A 20431-nucleotide genomic window follows, 5' to 3' on the forward strand; every position below is an offset into this window, starting at 1 on the left:
CGATGTCAATTGTCATAAAAATCCATCTGGTTCACTAATGTCTTTCAGGAAAGGAAAGCTGCCATCTTGCATGTCTTACCTACTCCAGCTCCACAGCAATGTGGTTGACTCTGAAATGGCAAGCGAGGGCAATTAGGAATGGGCAATAAATGATGGGCCAGCCAGCGCCGAATGAATTCAAGGAAAAATGAACATATGTTTTTCTTCAGTTGTGATGTCCAATCTTGCATAGTCCCTGGTTCAAGTCAGTCCTTGAGGAAAGGCTATTTGTCTAAGTGTGCTAACTGTAATTTAAACCCTACACATTTGTGTTATAATAAAAAGAGTTGCATCAGCTTTAATGGGTCAGAAATTTAATTGAATGGGTTAACGGCCTGCTTATCAAATTTACTAGTTAACATGAAGCATGGCTGCTGCCCAGCAACGTAAATGTGTTGGAAAGTGAAGGGGTGTCATATTATGCTGAATATCCATCGGATCAGATGGAACTGCTACATCCCTCCTGGCTGCTCCTGTCAGCGCTGTCAGTGTAAGGTGTTGATGTGAGGGACAAGCAGCTCTCGCCATGGCTGGACCTCTGGCTGAGTATACCATCTTCTGGTCCAAGTTTGTGGAGAATCCCAAATCAGCAATTCATGCTTTGGAGGAACCACATTGTGTCAGGAGGGGCGTTCTCGTCAATAATAGGGGGTAAGAGACACAGAAAGATTCCATATATTCAATGTTAACTAATCGATTGTCACTCCCAGGTTACCTGTATTCAGTGTTGGCTAATTGATGGTGATTGATTAGTTGTCAATGTTTAGCTTTTGGAGGAGATGATAATCTTAGGCCCGTCTGACTTCTCAGGTAAATGTGAAAGATCCCTTGGCCACTGATTCACGGAAGAGTTAATCCCAGTGCCCTGGCCAATATTTATCCCTCAATCAACATCTCGCAAAAACAAATCATCTGGTCATCGTGACATTACTATTGGTGGAATCTTGCTGTGCACAAATTGGCTGCAGTATTTCCTACATGGCAACAATAACTGCACCTCAAAAAGCAAAGTATTTCATTGGCTACAAATCACTTTGAGATATCCGGTGAATGTGTAAAATGCTGTATAAAGAGGTCATTCTTTTCCTTCTTGAAATAACAAAAGGCACTGATTAATGGTCATGACTAAATTACCTATCTTAACCAGCAAATGGTCACTGGTCAATTTAGTCAAATAGTTAGTTTCTACAGGTATTTGAAAAGGAAAAGAGCAAATAGGTGAGCGTGGGTTCTCTAGAGAGTGAGTCGGGGGAATTAACAATGGAAAATAAGGAAATGACAGATGCGTTGAACAGTTATGGGGCATGGTGACACAGTGGTTAGCACCGCTGTCTCACAGCTCCAGGGACCTGGGTTCAATTTCAGCTGCAGGTGACTGTATGGAGTTTACACATTCTCCCCGTGTCTGCGTGGGTTTCCTCCGGGTGCTCCGGTTTCCTCCCACAGTCACAAGATGTGCAGGTTAGATGATTAGCCATGCTAAATTGCCCCTTAATATCAAAAGGTCAGGTGGGGTTTTGGGGATAGGGTGGAGGCATGGACCTAAGTAGGGTGCTCTTTCCAAGGGTCGGTGCAGACTCGATGGGCCTCCTTCTGCACCATAGGGATGCTATGATTCTATGATATGTTGTATCTGTCTTCACTGTAAACGATACAAATAACATCCCAGAAGTCATTGTAAGGCAAGAGGTGAAAGAGAGGAACTTAAAACAATTGCAATCACCTGGAAAAGGGTACTGAGAAAACTAAAAGGTGCCGTGTCTCCAGGTTCCGATGGACTACATCCTGAGGCTTAAAAGTAATGGCTGCTGAGATAGTCGATGCATTGGGTTAATTTTCCAAAGTTCCCGAGATTGGAAAATAGTGAACGTAACTCTTCTATTCATTAAAGGAGGGAGACAGAAAACAGGAAACTACAGGCTAGTTAGTTTAACATCTGTCATAGGCAAAATGCTAGAATCTATTATTAAGGAGGTTAAGGCAGGGAAATTAAAATATCTCAATGTAATCAGGCAGAGTCAACAGTTTTCTGAAAGGGAAATCATGATTGACTAATTTATTAGAGGTTCTTTGAGGAAGTAACAAAGTAATGTGGATAAAGGGGAACCAGGGAATGGTTTCTTTTCAGAAGGCATTTGACAAGGGCCACAGCAAAGGTTACTGTGCAAAATAAGGGTTCATGGAGTTAGGGGTAACATCTCAGCATGGATAAAGGATTGGTTAGCTAACAAGAAACAGAGCGTAGCCATAAATAGGTCATTTTCAGGTTGGCAAGATAGGATGGTGTCACAGGGATCAGTGCTGGAGCCTCAACTATTTACCACTCATATAAATGACTTGGGTGAAGGTATCAAATGTATGTTTGCTAAATTTGCTGATGACACAAGGCAGAATGGTGGCGCAGTGGGTTAGCCCCGCAGCCTTAAGTCGCGGAGGTCCCAGGTTTGATCCCAGCTCTGGGGCACTGCCCGTGTGGAGTTTGCACAGTCTCCCCGTGTTTGAATGGGTTTCTCCCCCACAACCCAAAGATGTGCAGGCTAGGTGGATTGGCCATGCTAAATTGCCCCTTAATTGGAAAAAATTAATTGGGTACTATAAAATGTATTTTTAAAAAGGTGGGATACCCAGTTCACGGTCATTTTATAGTCCCCACAGAGCCCCACACTGACCTGTCCAGCTTTAACACGGGGACCACGGGGGCATGGCCCAATCGGCATAGTGGGCAGGGCGATAATCCCCAGCTGCTCCAAACAGTCCAATTCCTGGTCCACCTTGGTGCGAAGTGCATATGGCAGGCGCGGAAATACCGGGGCTGGGTGTGTTCCTCCACATTTATTGTGGCCATAGCTCCTTTAGTGGTTCCGATGCCTTCGCTGAAAACCAATGGAAACTTGGACAGCACTCCATCCGGTCCACGGGATACATCTGGCCACACGCGTTGCCAACCCAAACAAAGGTGACGCAGCCAATCACGCCCCACCAGGCTGGGTACGGTGCCTCGGACTACCTCCAATGGTAGTCACGTGGACTGGTCTCCATATGCGACGGGCACCTGGGCGGTGCCTCGATTTCTAAGGGCTCCCCAGTAAACGTGGCCAGTCGGGCCCCCATGTCGCAAAGCTGTAGTGGCTAAAGACCTGTTCGGATGGCAGCAAATGTAAGTAGACTGATCATTGAAATTGCCGCTCCCGTGTCCAGTTCTATCTCAGTGGGATGTTTAGCAGCAGTGCCACCTTGATAGGTGTCGTTCTGGGGCCAGTCACCCAGAGCAGAGGTAGGTTGGCTCCTCAGCATCCACATACTCCAGGAAATGCATCCGGGCTTCTGGGGGAAAATGGTCACACTAAACAGCATTGAGTCACATAGCAATCTATCTGTCAGTCATGTTGGGTGAGGGGTAAATATTTGTCAGGATGTCAAGAAATGTATAATAGGGACACCATGTTTTTCATTGATGTTTTAAAAATAAATTACAGCTTTGTTGCTAGAGCAGAGGCATTAAGCCAGGATGTTCAGCCACCTTGGTGATGTCTCTGATTTGGCTCGAAATAATGGGGAACACCATTTTGAAATTGAGCCATGCCGGATAGCCTTGAGCCTGGTTTAAAGCCCTGCACCCTGCACAGTGAGGCTGTTCAGCAATGCTCCCCGAAGCTGACAATGTGCAAGAAGGGATCCTATCTCCATTGTTGGAAGAATTGTTGACACTTTTTTTTCGAAACCAAAGTTTTAGATGATTAAGACAGGAGGAGCAATTCAAACATAACCTTTGTAACAGTGTATAATGGTTATCAACTTTGCATCCATAGAATCCCTACCATGCAGAAGGAGGCCATACAGCCCATCAGTTCTGCACCGACCCTCCGAAAGAGCACCCCACCAAGTTTCACGCCCTGCCCAATCTCTGTAAATCCATATGCCCACCTAACCTGCATGTGATTGATGGATATCCCGTCCAATTTTAACCATTTGGTGCTGTGCTGCCAACCTGGCAGCACGATGTTACAGGGCGGCACAGTGGTTAGCACTGCTGCCTCACAGCACCAGGAAACCCGGGTTCAATTCTGACCTGAGGTGACTGTGTGGAGTTTACACGTTCTCCTCGTGTCTACGTGGGTTTCCTCCGGGGGCTCCAGTTTCCTGCCACAGTCCAAAGCAGGTGAGGTGAACTGGCCGCGATCAATATGCGGGGTTACAGGGATGGGGCGGGGGAATGGTTCTGGGTACAGTGGTCTTCAGAAGATCGGAGCAGACTCGATGGACCAAATGGCGTCCTTCTACACTGTAGTGGTTCTATGATATACTTTTGTTGCTTTTTGATATTCATGCGTTTCCAATGGTAATTTACTTGTGGGTAGGAAGAAGCTTTCTCTGATTGTTGAGACATTCTTGCTAACCTGTCCTGCTGGACAATCTGCTTTATCTCCAGCCTTTCTCGAGGTAGTTTGTATCTCACCGCATTCTTGTTTCCTTTCAGAATCCTCGTCAATGAAGCCGAGACTCCTCAGAGGCGATTGGAGCAACAGGTATCTTCAATATTTTCTTAATCTCTTGCATGTGAATAGATGAAGAGTGAAAGGAGTTGCTGAATTTTTAAAAAATCTTAATTTCTGCATCCCTCCCCTTCCAACACTGATTATTTTGGAAATAATTTTAAATTAGTATTCTCTAGCTACTGACCCTCCTCCTGACAATAAAAAGTTTTCCCCATCAAAGTCCCTCAAAATTTGGAAGACCTCGATTAAATTTTCCTTTGACCATCTCTACTCTAATAGTTTAAAAGTCAGGGAGATTCCTGATCTTCTTGATGTAGTGATGTTGGAGCGTTTACATTGACCTGAGAGGGCCTCGATTTAACGTTTTGTTCGAAAGACCACGGGCGAGATTCTCTAGCATGTTTCTCGATGGCAGGTGCATTTCACCAGCGACGGGATCTTCTGGCCTCACCATTGCCAATGGGATTTCCCATTGAAACCGCCCATGCCACCAGGAGTGCGCCATCAGTGGGACCAGAAGATCTCGCCCCACATCTCTGACAGTGCAGCACCCCCTCAGTGGTGGTGTGTTAAAGATCACTCAGGGAGTTCAAACTGCCATGGCAACATGGATTTCCATGTTGTTGTAGTCGGGAGTTGTGGAAGGTGATGGTAGAGGCTCCAACATTCTTTCTGTCATATGGATGTGATCAGGAATCCCTCTCACACTTGCCACCTGCTACTGGCTTGGATTTGGATTTTGTTTATTGTCACGTGTACCGAGGTACAGTGAAAAGTATTTTTCTGCGAGCAGCTCAACAGATCATTAAGTACATGGAAAGAAAAGGGAATAAAAGAAAATACATAATAGGTCAACACAAGGTACACAATGTAACTACATAAAACACTGGCATCGGGTGAAGCATAAAGCGGTGTAGTGTTAGAACATAGAACATTACAGCAAGTACAGGCCCTTCGGCCCTCGATGTTGCGCCGACCTGTGAAACCACTCTAAAGACGATCTACACTATTCCCTTATCATCCATATAATGTTAATGAGGTCTGTCCATAAGAGGGTCAATTAGGAGTCTGGTAACAGCGGGGAAGAAGCTGTTTTTGAGTCTGTTGATGCGTGTTCTCAGACTTCTGTATCTCCTGCCCAATGGAAGAATTTGGAAGAGTGACTAAGTCGGGTGGGCGGGGTCTTTGATTATGCTGCCCGCTTTCCCCAGGCAGCGGGAGGTGTAGATGGAGTCAATGGATGGGGGGCAGGTTTGTGTGATGGACAGGGCTGTGTTCACGACTCTCTGATGTTTTGTGCGATCCTGGGCCGAACAGTTGCCATACCAGGCTGTGATGTAGCCAGATAGGATGCTTTCGATGGCGTGTGTTGGTAGGAGTTGACACGCAACCTGTTTGGCCTGTTTGCTTGTGAACACACTTTACTTGACCATCAAGTCCTGAGGTGGGACTCGAACTCGGAACTTCTGGCTCAGAGGCAGGGACACTACCTGTGATAAACACGTATATTGTATGTATTACGGCACTGCCTATAAAGTACAGGTACAATGGTAAATCCCTGCCTGCTGGCTCCGCCCAGCAGGCGGCATATAAAAGTGTGTGCTCTCCGATGCTGCAGCCATTCTGGTTCCAGCTACAGGAGGCACAACATCTTGTTCAATAAAGCCTCGATTGTTCCACCATTCTCGTCTCGTGGTAATTGACGGTACATCACTACTCATTGCAACACAAGACCACCCCACTCCCACTGAAATATAGAGACAAAGTATATAAATTGTGGCCGAACATAGGAAATGTTATACATGTGCTTGACAAGTTAGTGTGCATCCGTCTGTACAATGACTTATCACCCTGTAAATGCTTTCAAAAGATGCAGCTCTCACCGTTCCGAATGTCTCCTTCTCTTCTCCAGACTCATTTGCTACATTCATTAAAGTAAATTTCTGGGATATGTTTCCATCGTTGCCAACTGCTAACCCGGCGAAGTGGCCATTTTAAAAGTGTGAGCTGGGGTGATGGGTGTTGGCAGGTTTGTCACTCGGAGACAGCCAAGCCTAAGGCAAGCCTAAAGCTGTCTATAGTCCTCAGGGACTGTGGTGATATTTATGCCACCTCTGAGGTATAGGGTTGACGTTGCGTATATCAATTTCCAAATGGCATATGATAAAGTGTCACATAACAGGCTGAATCCCATGGAATAAAAGGGACAATTGCAGCATCCATACGAAATTGGCTAAGTGACAGGAAACAGAGCAGTAGTAAATGGATTAATACAGTCGGGTCCCCCTAGGGTCGGTACTAAGGACACTGGGCAGAATTCTCTGACCCCCCACTGCCTTGATGCCGGGACGCAATTCTCCGCAGTGCGGAGAATCGGCGCCAGCGTGGTCGGCGTGGCGCTGGTCGGGGAATGCGCTGACTCTCTGGCCCCGGGTCAGCGCGTCGATTCTCTGGCCCGGATGGCCGTCATCAAAAAGCCGAGTCCCGCCAGCGCCATTCTAACATCCTCTGAGCCAGCGGGACCTCGGCCTTGAAGAGTCCGGGGGCAGCTTGTTGGGGGGGGGGGGGGGGGGGGGGGGGGGGGGGGGCGGCGCGGGGTGACCCCGGGGGGGCCTCTGTAGTGGCCTAGCCCACGATTGGGGCCCACTGATCGGCGGGCCGGCCTCTGTGCCCCCCGGCCTCCTTTCCTCTGTGCCGGCTCCTGTAGCCCTGTGCCATTTGGGGTCGGGGCCGCCCCGGGGAAGAAGGCCACTGCGCATGTGCCAACTGCACATGTGCGGACCCCGCGGTGCCGAGTTCAGCCGGGATCGGCAGCTGGGGCGGCGGGCGCCGCTCCAGCGCCGGCCTAGCCCCCTGTGGGCCACAGACTGGGGTCCCGGAACGGGCGCCGACGCCGGAGTAAAACAGTCCCATTTTTACTCCGGCGTCGGCACTTAGCTGCCCATTGGGAGAATCCCGCCCACTGTTTTTCTTGACATGTATTAATGACTTAGGCTTGGGTGTACAGGGAACACCTTCAAAATTGATCGGTAACACAAAACTGGAAGATATTGTGAACTGTGAGGAGAATAGGGATAAACATAGACAGGCTGGTAGAATGGTGGACGCAAGGCTGATGAAATTTAATTCAGAAAAATTCAAAGTATATTTTGGGATGAAGATCAAGAAGAGGCACTATAAACTAAAGGATACAATTCTAATGTGGATGCAGAAGCAGAGGGACCTGAGGGTATCTGTGCACAAATCATTGAGGGTGGCAGGGCAGGTGGCTGTCAGAAAGGCTTTCTGAATACAGGCACGGACTCCAAAAACTAGGATGTTATGGTGAACCTTCGGAAAACACTGGTTCGATCTCAACTGGAGTAATGGACAGATTTCTCCCAGCCTGGGGATTTTCCCAGCCCAGGGAATTTTCCCAATGGAGGCAGAGACACAAGGGGCCCTTTTCAGCCGTATTAGCTATCAGTGGGAACAGCGCGCAAGAGCAAATTACGGCGAAAATCAGGAAACATGTTCCTTGCCGGCGAGATCGTGTTTTCCGATTTTCCAGGCACCTTGCCAGTGACGGAATGAGAAGCCCACCGTGGACGTTCGAGAGCCTGATTTAAATACATTAGCATCTCATCAGCGAGCCCTCCCACCGGGACATCCCCCCTCAGTGGATATTCATCGGACGGGGCGCTGTTGTGACGTCACGTCAGCAAGATTTACATCAGCTGTATAAAAACGAGAATCTGGCAACTTCATTTCTGAAGAGGATATCGGAAGTGAGCGCTCCATTACCATCCAGAGTGCCAATTACAGAGGGGGCACCGGACAATGACCCAGATAAGTACAACTCGGGGCTGGGAGGTGGAGTTCAGTCTCGGCGACTTGGGGGGAGGGGTAACTCACAGTCCTTAGCAGCCCTTCATGGCTGTGACATGAGTATCGAGGTTTAATGGAGTCTGGTGGCTGGTCTGCAGTCATTGCTTCTCGTGTCCCCCTTGTTGGGTTTGTGGTGATATGACCGTTGAGGGATTGCCCTTCTGGAGTGGCGATCAGCAAGTGAGTGGGAGCAGGTGAATCCACAGGGTCAGGACGGGAGGGCGATTGTGGGGTCCCTGCATGGACTCCCATGAGATGCCAGGCTGCATGGGCAGAATGGGGGACTCCGATAAGGGGTGGTTTCCAGCCTCATGAGGCCTGAAGATCCTCACACAGTGGGAACGACGAGTGCAGTCAGAATGAACGCCCATACTCAGGATTCACTTTGAAACCAGAGGGCATGAGATGTCTGGAAGTTCAAAGCCACTGGTTCTGGAGGCCAGACTGCCAGAGATTAGTGTGTGGGTGGCTGGTTGCTCAGGTTGGAAGGCTCGTTTGATCCACAGCCCATTAGGAGAAATGAGGGGGCCCACTAATGATGAAGTTGACTGCAAAATGAATCTTCACATACATCAAGTGTGCCTCGCCAGCCACAAGGGAAAACCAGTTGTCTAATCACATCCCTGGCCCTTCCTTGATGAGTCAATTGTGCCAGTTTAGTCAACATTGCTGTGCATGCATGAGTGCGCTCAATTCTAAGGGACTGTCCCTTTAATTAGTCCCTCAGTTTATTTGATTTAATTTACTTGGTTATTTACGTAGAACAAAATGGTTGTAAGCCTAGTGCCCAAGCATTGAACTCTGACGTTAATGCTCTCATCTCCGGAACAGAGAGGTGACACAGATGTGGCTTCCACTGCAAGGAGTAATGGTGAAGTCGTTCATCAGTCACCCTATTCAGGAGATGATCGGGGGGCAGCTTCTTGTTCCCCTGTGAGATCAGAACACAGGTCCATTGAGTGTAGTCAAACTGCCCTCACTCCTCACTCAATGCAAGGGCGGGGGGGGGGGGGGGGGGGGGGGGGGACTGCTGAAGCTCTCAAGGGTCAAAGTGATCCATTCAGGTGGAGTTGAGAGGGGATAATGTGGTAAAGAAGCTATTGTGTGACAGGGAGGGTGTGAGGCTGAGTAGAAAGACTCTCACATAAGGAAGGATGCGCTTGGGTAGATTTCCCAGATAGTGAGGGGCCTGTGGGTCAGTGAACTGCCAAGACTCCTCATCACTCACTCTGATATTCTTTTCCTTTCAGTTTTTGAGTCTGGAGAATCATGGAGCCAGACTAGTTATTTTTTTTTTAAATTTAGATTACCCAATTATTTTTTCCAATTAAGGGGCAATTTAGTGTGTCCAATCCACCTACTCTGCACATTTTTGGGTTGTGGGGGCGAAACCCACGCAGACACAGGGAGAATGTGCAAACTCCACACGGACAGTGACCCAGAGCCGGGATCGAACCTGGGACCTCAGCGCCGTGAGGCGGTTGTGCTAACCACTAGGCCACCGTGCTGCCCTGAGCCAGACTAGTTGACAATTCTTTTGGTAGGTTTGAGCACAACAGCGACATCAACGTGCCGCTGCATGCGGCCAGGACCAGCGCCCGCCCTGTAGAGGAGGGGGAGGCAGAGCCCGTTGATCTTCTGGGAGCAGGGCCAGAGATGGTGGTGCCTCGGAGGAGTCACTACCGGCCAATGGTGTTCTGGTGTAGAACCTCTGACCTGCAGATGTCAGAGCTTCAGTGCCGGAGAAGACTGCATCTGTCCGGGGGACCGGTGGACCACCTTTACCATGTGATGCAAGAGTTTGCACCACATGAACTGGGAGGTCACCCATTGCCTGTGGCCTTGAAAGTCACAGCCGTTCTGAACTTCTGTGCCAGCTGCTCATTTCAGGACTGCACGGGTGACCAGTCATCCACATACAAGTGCATAAGGAAGGTCACAGATGCGCTGTTCGTGAGGGTTCACATTTATATCAACTTCAGCTGGAACCAAGCAAGCCGGGATGCCAGGGCCATGGGCTTCGTCCACATAGCAAGTGTGCCTCAGGTGCAGAGTACCATCGACTGCACCCACATGACTGTATGTTCCCCATGGCGGCATGGGGCGCCATTCGAGAGACCACATGTAACACTACTCCCTCAGATTCCAGATCATCTGTTTCATAGAATTTACAGTGCAGAAGGTGGCCATTCAGCCCATCGAGTCTACACTATCCTCTGAAAGTGCGCCTTACCTAAGCCCACACTTCCACCCTATTCCCGTAATCAAGCGACCCCACCTAACAATTGGACACGACAGGGCAATTTAGCGTGACCAATCCACCTAATGCGCACATCTTTGTACTGTGGGAGGAAACCAGAGCACCCAGATGAAACCCACGCAGACACAGGGAGAACGTGCAGACTCCACACAGACAGTGACCCAAGCTGGGTTGTAAAGCAACAGTGCTAACCACTGTGCTACCATGCCACCCATATGTGAAACACGCGATGCACGTCATTCAGGTGTGTGCTCGTTTCCAGGAGAACATCCATGATAGTTACGTCTTACAGCACTTGAGATCTCCGTCATTTTTGAAAGAGAGCAAAGGTTGGAGTGATGGTTCCTTGGGAAAAGGGTGCCCCCTCAGGAAGTGGTTGGTGACACCAATGCAGAGGCCACAAACACCCGCTGAGACTTGCTACAATGAGGCTCATGAATCAACGTGAACACTCATTGAGCAGTTCCAGTGTATCAACCGGTCGAGGGGAGCCCGTCAAGATAGCCTCCAGAGGGTGCCCTCATCATTGTGGCCTGCTGAGCACTGCACAACCTGGCACTGCAGTGGGGCGAGCAGCTGGACCAGGAGGAGATGGAGTAGCATCACATCTCCTCAGATGAGGAGGATGTTGAGGAGGGCAGTGGGTGGTAACCCACGGGGGAGGAGGAAGGAGCTCGGCCAATAGCCAGCGCCCACATGGGCCGCAAGGCTAGGGGTGCCCTCATTGACTCTCAGTTTGGTGATGACCAGGACTGGAGAGTGAAGACCTCTCCATCCATGGGGTCTGACACCCACTCACTACTGTGGTGCCTGTGGAACGTCATCATGATGGTGGCTAGATTCGGGGGAAGGGCGCAAAGTGATTGGCTGGACACTGCAGGAATATTATGATGACTTGCAGTGAGGACCGAGCGATGCTCCTCTTATCCTTTGCGAAATGTCTGACTCCTGCCTGACTGAGAGTAGAGATTGGCCCTGCCAATGAATGGTTTTATCTTGGGGCCCAGAAAGGTTGAATGACACATCTCAGCTGCTACGCCCTCCTCCAAGGTCAGGGCTCCCAGTGGTTTTCTTCACTTGCTATCGAGGTGGACAGACTCTCTACACATTTGTAGACCTTGGCATCCTCATAACCTGAGAATGCTGACACACGAGAGGCCTGAGTGTGGTGGTGAGCGGAGAGTGCGTGAAGAGTTCGGAACGCCATTTTTAAATGTCACCCCCAATCTCTCAACCCCCCTGACGTGATCTATGGTCTCCCAACCCCCGAACGCCCCAACTTACCTGTAAGGGGGTTCTCGGGCCCCCTGCACCCTGTCTCACACGGGCAGGGCCTGATCCCTGGCGTGGGGAAAATGCCAGCCTGACACCATGTCACTGCCAGCCAGGCACACTGACAGTGATCCTGCCAGCCAGGCAGTGCCACCTGGGTACTCTGGCAGTGCCAGGCTGGCACCAAGGTGGTGCCAGGGTGGCAGTGTTAAGGTGCCCAGGTGGCAGCAGCAGTGCCCGGGGGCTTCCGATCGTCTGGAAGACACCTCCAAATGCCTTTCTGCTGCTTTCTTAAACTCTCACTTAGCCTTGCGAGACTGGGGACGGGATTCTCCGATCCCGTGGCATAGTGTCCATGCCGTCGTAAACGCCGTCGCGAATTACAGGCCGCTCCGATGCCTAATTCTGATCCCTACAGGGGGCCAGCACGGCGCTGGAGCGGTTTATGCCGCTCCAGCTGTCAATCCGCGCATGCGCAGTCGCCAACGAGGACATGTAGTCCGGCGCGTAGGAAAGGAGGTCCCCAGGCACAGAGGGCGGTCTGCCGATTGGTGGGCCATATCGGAGCCCCCCCCCCCCCCAAGGTAGGACCCACCCTCATACTCCCCACAGGCCGCCACGCGACCTTTACACACCGAGGTCCCGCTGGCCCAGAGCAGTTTAGAACGGAGCCGGCGGGACTCGGCTCCTTTGCTCCGGCCGCTCAGCCCATCTGGGCCGGAGAATCGGAACGCCGGCCGTGTAGTGCGGCCCGTGACTGGCGCCGCGCCAACCACGCCGGCGCCAATGGCGCCGATTCTCCACACTGCGGAGAGTCGCGTGCCGGCGTCGGGGCGGCATGGCCCATTCGCGGGGATTCTCCGGCCTGGCGAGGGGCGGGAAGAATCCCGCCCTGGGTCCCGCTCATTGTGGGCGGGACCCAACTCACGACATCTCCCGAAATCCGGTCAGATCCCGCTCCACAATTGCGGCGGGACGCAGGGAGCAGATCGCATACACTACCTGAGAGTGGTAGAGACAGTATCAGTCATGACTTTCAAAAGGGAATTGGGTAAACACTTGCAAAGAAAAATGATGACAGGGCTAGAGGAAAGGGCACGGGAGAGCACCAGCTAAGCCATTTTCTGTGCTGCAACCATTCATGTTTCCAGCCAGGATCTTCCAGTCCCGCCCGCGATGTCTTATGGCCTGGACGGGAAGGGAAAGTTCCAGCCTCCATGTTTGTGAGTGTGCACGGGTATGAGCTCGCTGTGTTGAATGGCCTTCAGTGTGAGCGTTGTGCGAGCGAGCGTGTTCATGTTCATGAGCGGGTATATTTTTGTTTCTGTGTCTGTGTATCAGCGTGCGTGACTAGGTTGGTTTGCAGCCAATCTGTGTGCACAGTACCAAACTCAATGAGAATCTGGATCACACATGTCTCTGAGCTGCCTCTTCCTAGCTGAAACATGACGGGCCCTTGTTCTGGTCTGGCAGACATCTGTAGATTGCAGTAGATGGGAGCTGAGTCATGTCATTCTGATTGATGTCCTGGGATTTCACTGCAGGGAGCCAAGGACAAATCCCACAAGGTTTTAAATTGGGCAAAGTCCAGAACCATTGAGCATGATCTACAAGGATAAACTAATCTGGGTGGTCTCCTGCACAATTTATGTACCATTCTGAGAAAATCACAAAACGCTCAGCTTGCAATCCCCCTGTGCTGATGTGAATGGCTCAAGATGAAGTGCTGCAGAAAATGACCTCACATTACAATGCAAGAAGTAGAAGTAGAAGGAGGAGTAGCCATTACAACCTCTGGAGCCTGTCTCACCTGTTATAAAATCATGGCTGATCTTTTTTTTAATAAATTTAGAGTACCCAATTCATTTTCCAAGGGAAAATTTAGCGAGGCCAATCCACTTAGCCTGCATATCTTTGGGTTGTGTTGGGGGGGAGGACCTACGCAAACACGAGGAGAATACGCAAACTCCACATGGACAGTGACCCAGAGCCGGAATCGAACCTGGGATCCTGGCGCCATGAGGCAGCAGGGCTAATCCACTGCGCCACCGTGCTGCCCCTGTCATGGATGATCTTTAAAAACAGCTTTGCTTTTCTGCCGCATATCCCTTGATTGCCTTAGAGTTCAGAAATCTGTCTATCTCAGCCTTAAACATACTCAATGACTGAGCACACACACACCCCTCTGAGGTAGAAAATTCCAATAGGTGCACAAATCCCTCGGCGGAGAAGTCTTTGCTGGTCTCAATTCAAAATGGCCACCTCCTTCTCCTGAGACGATGCCCTTGCAGTGGGGGATAAAGAGCTCCTTCAGTCGCAATCCCATCAAACTCTTTCAGAGTTGAGATTGCCAGAAAGTCCAGAAACGCAACTTTCTCCTCATAGAGCAGCACTCCCTACCCACCACAACCACCCCTCACAACCTATCATCCGGAAATCTAGTCAACTTTCATTGCACTCCCTCTGAGACAAGTATATTCTTCCTCAGTGAGAGGCGCCAAAACTCATCACAGTACTGTAGATGAGGTCTCATCAAAGCTCTGCACAATTGTAGCAAGACTTTTGTGCTCCTGTTCACTTACAATAAAGGACGGTAGATCACCTGCCTCCTGTAATTGCTTGCTCTACTTGTATGTTAACTTTCTCTGCTTCTTGTACAAGGACACTCCCTCCCACACATAGGGAAACATACGCCACTCAGTCCCTCTGTCCTGCACCACCCAATCAATCAGATCTGTAGCTTGACACAGTTAACCCTCCTTCATTCTAAATCCTTTGACACCCTCAACCAGAAAAATCTATCAGCATAATCAGAGGCTGAAGATCTCTAATTTCCACTCCTCTGCTATCAATTTTATGTGGTTTACTCTCACATTGTTGGGCACAGGCATTGAGCCAAGCAGGGAAGACGGTGCACTGGCAGGGGTTTTTGGGGGTTATTCGGGAGGCACAACAGAAATTCATCCCAATGAGGAGGAAACATGGGAAGGGGAGGACAAGGCATCCATGGCCGTCAAGGGAAGTCAGGGACAGTGATGAGCCATCAATTGCACGAGAGACGAGTTGCTATACAAAAGTTAGGTTTTAATAAGCTAGAACTTAGCCCTGCGGTCGACTACAGTAAATGGACGACCGCCGGGCGTTCTGACTATTTATACCTCGGTATGGAGGCATGGTTAACTCAGCCTCTCGACCAATCGGAGAGCCGTCACATGACTGGTCTTAACTAATCGGTCGAGAGGCACATGATCGACCAGGGCCAATGGTAAGCCGGTGTTCTGCACCAATGGCAGACAGCTATGCAAATCATACCACCACAGACAGCATAAAAGCAAAACAAAAAACATACAATGTGGTGAGGATTAATGGGAAGCCAGAAGATTGGTAAGCCTTTAAAAGCAAGCAGAGGAGAACTAACAAACCAATAAGGGGAGAGACTATGAAATATGAGTGTAATCTAGCTCGCAATATAAAAGAAGATTGCAAGAGTTTTTTTTGATATAGGAAAGGTAAGAGAGGCGAGAGTAGACATTAGTAAATGAGACTGGAGAAGTATTAATGGGAACAAAGAAATGGCAGAGGAACTGAATAGTTACTTTGCATCAGTCTTCATGGTGAAAGACACCAGTGGAATACCAGAACTCCAGGAGAATCAGGGGCAGAGGTGAGTGTAGTGGCCATCGCTAAGGAGAAGGTTCTGGGGAAGCTGAAAGGTCTGAAGGTGGATAAATCACCTGGACTGGATGGACTACACCCAGAGTTCTGGAGGAGATAGCTAAGGAGATTGTGGAGGCATTGGTGATGATCTTTCAGGAATTGCTGGAGTCAGGGAGGGACCCAGAGGACTGGAACGTGGCTAATGTAACATTCTTGTTTCGGAAGGGAGTGAGGCAGAAGATGGGAAATTATAAGCTGGTTAGTCGGACGTTGGTCATTAGTAAGATTTTGGAGTCCATTATTAGGTTGAGATTGCAGAGTACTTGGAAGTGCTTTGTAAAATAGAACTGCGTCAGCACGACTTCGTAAAGGGGAGGTCATGCCTGACAAATTTGCTATAGTTTTTTGAGGAGGTAACAAGGAAGTTAGACAAAGGAGGGCCAGTGGACATAATCTATTTGGATTTCCAGAAGGCCTTTGACAAGGTGCTGTACAGTATAAGATAAGACTGGCAGAAGGCAGAAAGGGGTTAAAGGGTTCTTTTTCAGGATGGTAGCAGTGGTGTTCTGCAGGGACCACAAGTATTCACGATATACATTAACGATCTGGAAGAAGGAACCGAGGGCATTGCATCTATGTTTACACATAATATAAAGATATGTAGAGGGATAGGTAGTGTTGAGGAAGTGGAGAGGCTGCAGCATGACTTGGACAGGCTAGCAGAGTGGGTAAAGAAATGGCAGGTGGAATACACTGTGGTAAAGTGTGAGGTTATGCACTTTGGAAGGAGGAGTGGAGGCATAGACTATTTTCTAAATGGGGAAAGGCTTTGGAAATATGAAGCAGAGAGGGACTTAGGAGTCCTAGTTCAGGATTCTCTAAAGGTTAATGTGCAGGTTCACTCGGCAGTTGGGAAGGCAAATGCATCGTTAGCATTCATTTCGAGAGGGCTAGAATACAAGACCAGGGATGTACTTCTGAGGCTGTAGAAGGCTCTGGTCAGATCTCATTTGGAGTATTGTGAGCAGTCTTGGGCCCCATATCTAAGGAAGGATGTGCTGCCCTTGGAAAGGGTCCAGAGGAAGTTCACAAGAATGACCCCTGGGATTATGAGCTTGTTGTATGAGGAACGTTTGAGGACTCTGGGTCTGTACTCGATGGAGTTTAGACGGATGAGGCGGGTTCTCATTGAAACTTACAGAATACTGAGAGGCCTGGATAGAGTGGGTTTGGAGAAGGTGTTTCCACTGGTTGGGGAGATTAGAACCCGAGGGTACAGCCTCAGACTGAAAGGACGATCCTTTAAACCCAAGATGGGGGGAGTTTCTTGTGGGTACTGTATCTGTGGAACTCATTGCCTCCAAAGGCTGTGGAGGCCAAATCACAGAGTGTCTTTAAGACAGAGATAGGTTCTTGATTAATTTTTAAAAATAAATTTAGAGTACTCAATTTCTTTTTCCAATTTTTAGGGACAATTTAGCGTGGCCAATCCATCTAACCTGCACACCTTTGGGTTGTGGGAGTGAAATCCACTCAGACATGGGGAGAATGTGCAAACTGCACACTGGGACAGTGGCCCAGGGCCGGGATTCAAACCCGGGTCCTCAGAGCCGCAGTCCCAGTGCTAACCACTGCGCCACATGCCGCCCCTGGTTCTTGATTAATATGGGGATCAGGGGTTACGGGGAGAAGGCAGGAAGATGGGGTTGAGAAACATATCAGCCATGATTGAATGGTGGAGCTGACTCGATGGGCTGAATGGCCTAATTCTCTCCCAAATCCTATCGCCATATGGTCTTATTACCCTTCTCTAGCAGCCTGTTTGGAAGATCGTGATGGCCTGACTTCTTGATGTGGTTTTGATACACCAAGAGCAGATTGCCACATCAGATGGCTGTTAAGAGTTGACCAAAAAGTGGGAATCGCGCCTCGCAGGTAATTGGGTCAACTGGGATTTCCACATGAACTTTGAACAAAGCAGGTTGGTGCTGGGTTCCAAGGGGTAGCTTTTCAAGTACCCACTGGCCAGGAGACTCCAGAGGTGCGGCAATGGAAATTCTGTACGGGCTGGAACCGGTGGGATTGGCTTCAAATAGCACAAATATGTCACATGTGACCCCTTTTATCATTTCAAAGCGTTCAATGTTGCGTTTCCCATGACGGGACTCTATTTCACAATTCACTGCCAATGAACAGCCGGTTAATGTGAAACGGGCACTGAGAGAGGCTTAGTTCTGCCATCGGGGGGAGGAAATTAGATGGGCACATGGAAGAAATACATCTGCAGGGCTTTGGGAATGGAGTGTGAATGTGAGTCTGATTACATGGCTCCATGGAGAGCTGGCATAGACTTGGTGGACTGAATGGCCTCTGGTGTGTTGTAACTGACTGGGGAGAATATGGTGCATTGTCATAATGGAACAGGAGAGGCCTCACAACACCTTGGTAATTTTGTCATTGGACAATATAACCAGGCAATACCAGAGTAAGTCCCCCCCGCCCCCCGGCGCCCTCAGAGTAATAACTCTCACGAGACCCATGGGGATTACTCTATTGATCTCTCATGGGGCTCATGGAATACGAGCTCCCCTGCAGAGGGGCGGAGACCCAACAGCTGGGGCTCGTGAACCAGGTACTTAAAAGCCAGCCCGGGACCTGCATGGTCGGTAGTCCCGGTTGGGACTTGATGCACTATCAATGACAACGCGATGAGAGTAGAGTGTAATCGAGGCTTTATTAAGCAGAGATGTGTAGCCTCCCGCAGCTGCTGCTGAAATGGCTGCAGCTCGGTGAGCCCACACATTTATACTCCGCCTACTGGGCAGAGCCAGCAGGCAGGGATCTACCCCCATACCTGTAGTACAGGAGCCTTACCGTATTACCTCTCGTATGTGATATATATACAACAGTGGTGACCGCCACATTCACCTCCTGTTACAAATTGAGTCCAGCGCGGGTGGTGGAAAACCATTTACATGCATAGGTTAACATTTGGGGAAAGTTCACAAATTCAGCCGATCGGGTGCCTTGATCTTCCATTGTGAGCGGCGCTGCCCCGGTGGCGATGCAGGCGTTGGCTCGGACGCCGGTGACTCCGGGAGCGTGTAGACCTTACCCTCATCCCCGGGTGGGACCAAGGGGAGGACGGATCGTCCTGGAGCGGGGGGTGTGGTGAGGTGCCCTGGGGGGAGGAAGGGTGGCGGGGGGGTGGGGGGACCCAGCTGGTACCAGGTCCCTGAGGGAGCCACGTGGGTTTGCATGGAATAGCTGTACCCTCTCAAACAACAGGTCCGCCTTGTGAAGCCGCACGTGCTTGCGGAGGAGAATGGGTCCTGGAGCTGCCAGCCACGTTGGGAGCAAAACCCTGGAGGTGGACTTCCTGGGGAAGGCAAGGAGACGTTCATGGGGGGTTGCATTAGTCGCAGTGAAAAGTAGCAATCGAATGGAGTGAAGGGCGTCGGGGAGGACCTCCTGCCAGCGGGAGACCGGGAGATTCTTGGACCGTAGGGCCAGCTGGAAGGCCTTCTCCCGCTACACCTGCCCATTTCCCCAGGGGTTGTAGCTGGTCGTCCTGCTCGAGGCGATTCCCTTGCTCAGTAGGTACTGGCGCAGCTTATCGCTCATAAATGAGGATCCCCAGTCGCTGTAGATGTAGGCGGGGAAACCGAACAGGGCGAAGGTGGCGTTGAGGGCTTTGATGATGGTGACAGACGTCATATCGGGGCATGGGACGGCAAAGGGGAATCTGGAGTATTCGTCGACCATGTTAAGGAAATACGTGTTTCAATCGGTGGAGGGGAGGGGCCCTTGGTAATCCACACTGAGGCGTTCAAAGGTGCAGGAGGCCTTCACTAGGTGCGCTCGGTCTGGCCGGTAGAAGTGCGGTTTACACTCCGCGCAGAACTGGCAGTCTCTGGTGATAGCCCTGACCTCCTCAATGGAGTAGGGCGGATTGTGGGCCTTTATGAAGTGAAAGAACCGGGTGACCCCTGCGTGATAGAGAGCGTCATGTAGGGTCCGGAGTCGGTCCACTTGTGCGCTGGCACATGTACCTCGGGATTGGGCATCGGGAGGCTCGTTGAGCTTACCAGGGCAATACAAAATCTCGTAATTGCAGGTGGAGAGCTCGATCCTCCACCTCAAGATCTTGTCGTTTTTGATCTTGCCCCCCTCTGTGTTATTGAACATGAAGGCAACCGACCGTTGGTCAGTGAGGAGAGCGAATCTCCTGCCGGCCAGGTAATGCCTCCAATGTCGCACAGCTTCGACGATGGCCTGGGCCTCCTTCTCAACGGAGGAATGCCGAATTCCAGAGGCATGGAGGGTGCATGAAAAGAATGCCATGGGCCTGCCTGCCTCATTGAGGGTGGCGGCCAGAGCGACGTCTGATGCATCGCTCCCGACTTGGAAGGGGAGCGTCTCATCGACCGCATGCATCGCGGCCTTGGCGACATCGGCCTTGATACGGTTGAAGGCCTGGGGAGCCTCGGCCATCAGGGGGAAAACAGTGGAGTGAATGAGTGGGCGGGCCTTGTCTGCATAGTTAGGGGCCCATTTGGCATAGTATGAGAAGAACCCCAGGCATCGTTTCAGAGCCTTGGGGCAGTGGGGGAGGGGGAGTTCCATGAGGGGGCACATGCAATCGGGGTCGGGCCCTTGAACTCCATTTTGCGCCACATAGCCAAGGATGGCTAAGCGGTTGGTGCTGAACATGCACTTCTCCTTGTTGTACGTTAGGCTGAGGAGTTTGGCGGTGTGGAGGAATTTGGAAAGATTAGCGTCGTGGTCCTGCTGATCGTGGCCGCAGATGGTGACATTATCCAGGTATGGGAAGGTGGCC

At 50.4% G+C, this 20431-nt stretch overlaps 1 protein-coding gene across 6 annotated transcripts in view; it reads left to right on the forward strand.

Moving 5' to 3' along the window:
• LOC119978385 (tubby-related protein 3-like) overlaps positions 1-20431 on the forward strand; it is a 126269-nt gene that overhangs the window by 17610 nt on the left and 88228 nt on the right. For all 6 annotated transcript variants that reach the window (XM_038820000.1, XM_038819988.1, XM_038819986.1 and 3 more), the window contains exon 2: positions 4517-4565. In XM_038820000.1, the coding sequence (XP_038675928.1) occupies positions 4517-4565 (49 nt within the window). The remainder of the gene's footprint in view (positions 1-4516; positions 4566-20431) is intronic.

Source organism: Scyliorhinus canicula, chromosome 15, assembly GCF_902713615.1.
Source record: "Scyliorhinus canicula chromosome 15, sScyCan1.1, whole genome shotgun sequence".
NCBI classification, from domain to species: Eukaryota; Metazoa; Chordata; class Chondrichthyes; order Carcharhiniformes; family Scyliorhinidae; genus Scyliorhinus; species Scyliorhinus canicula.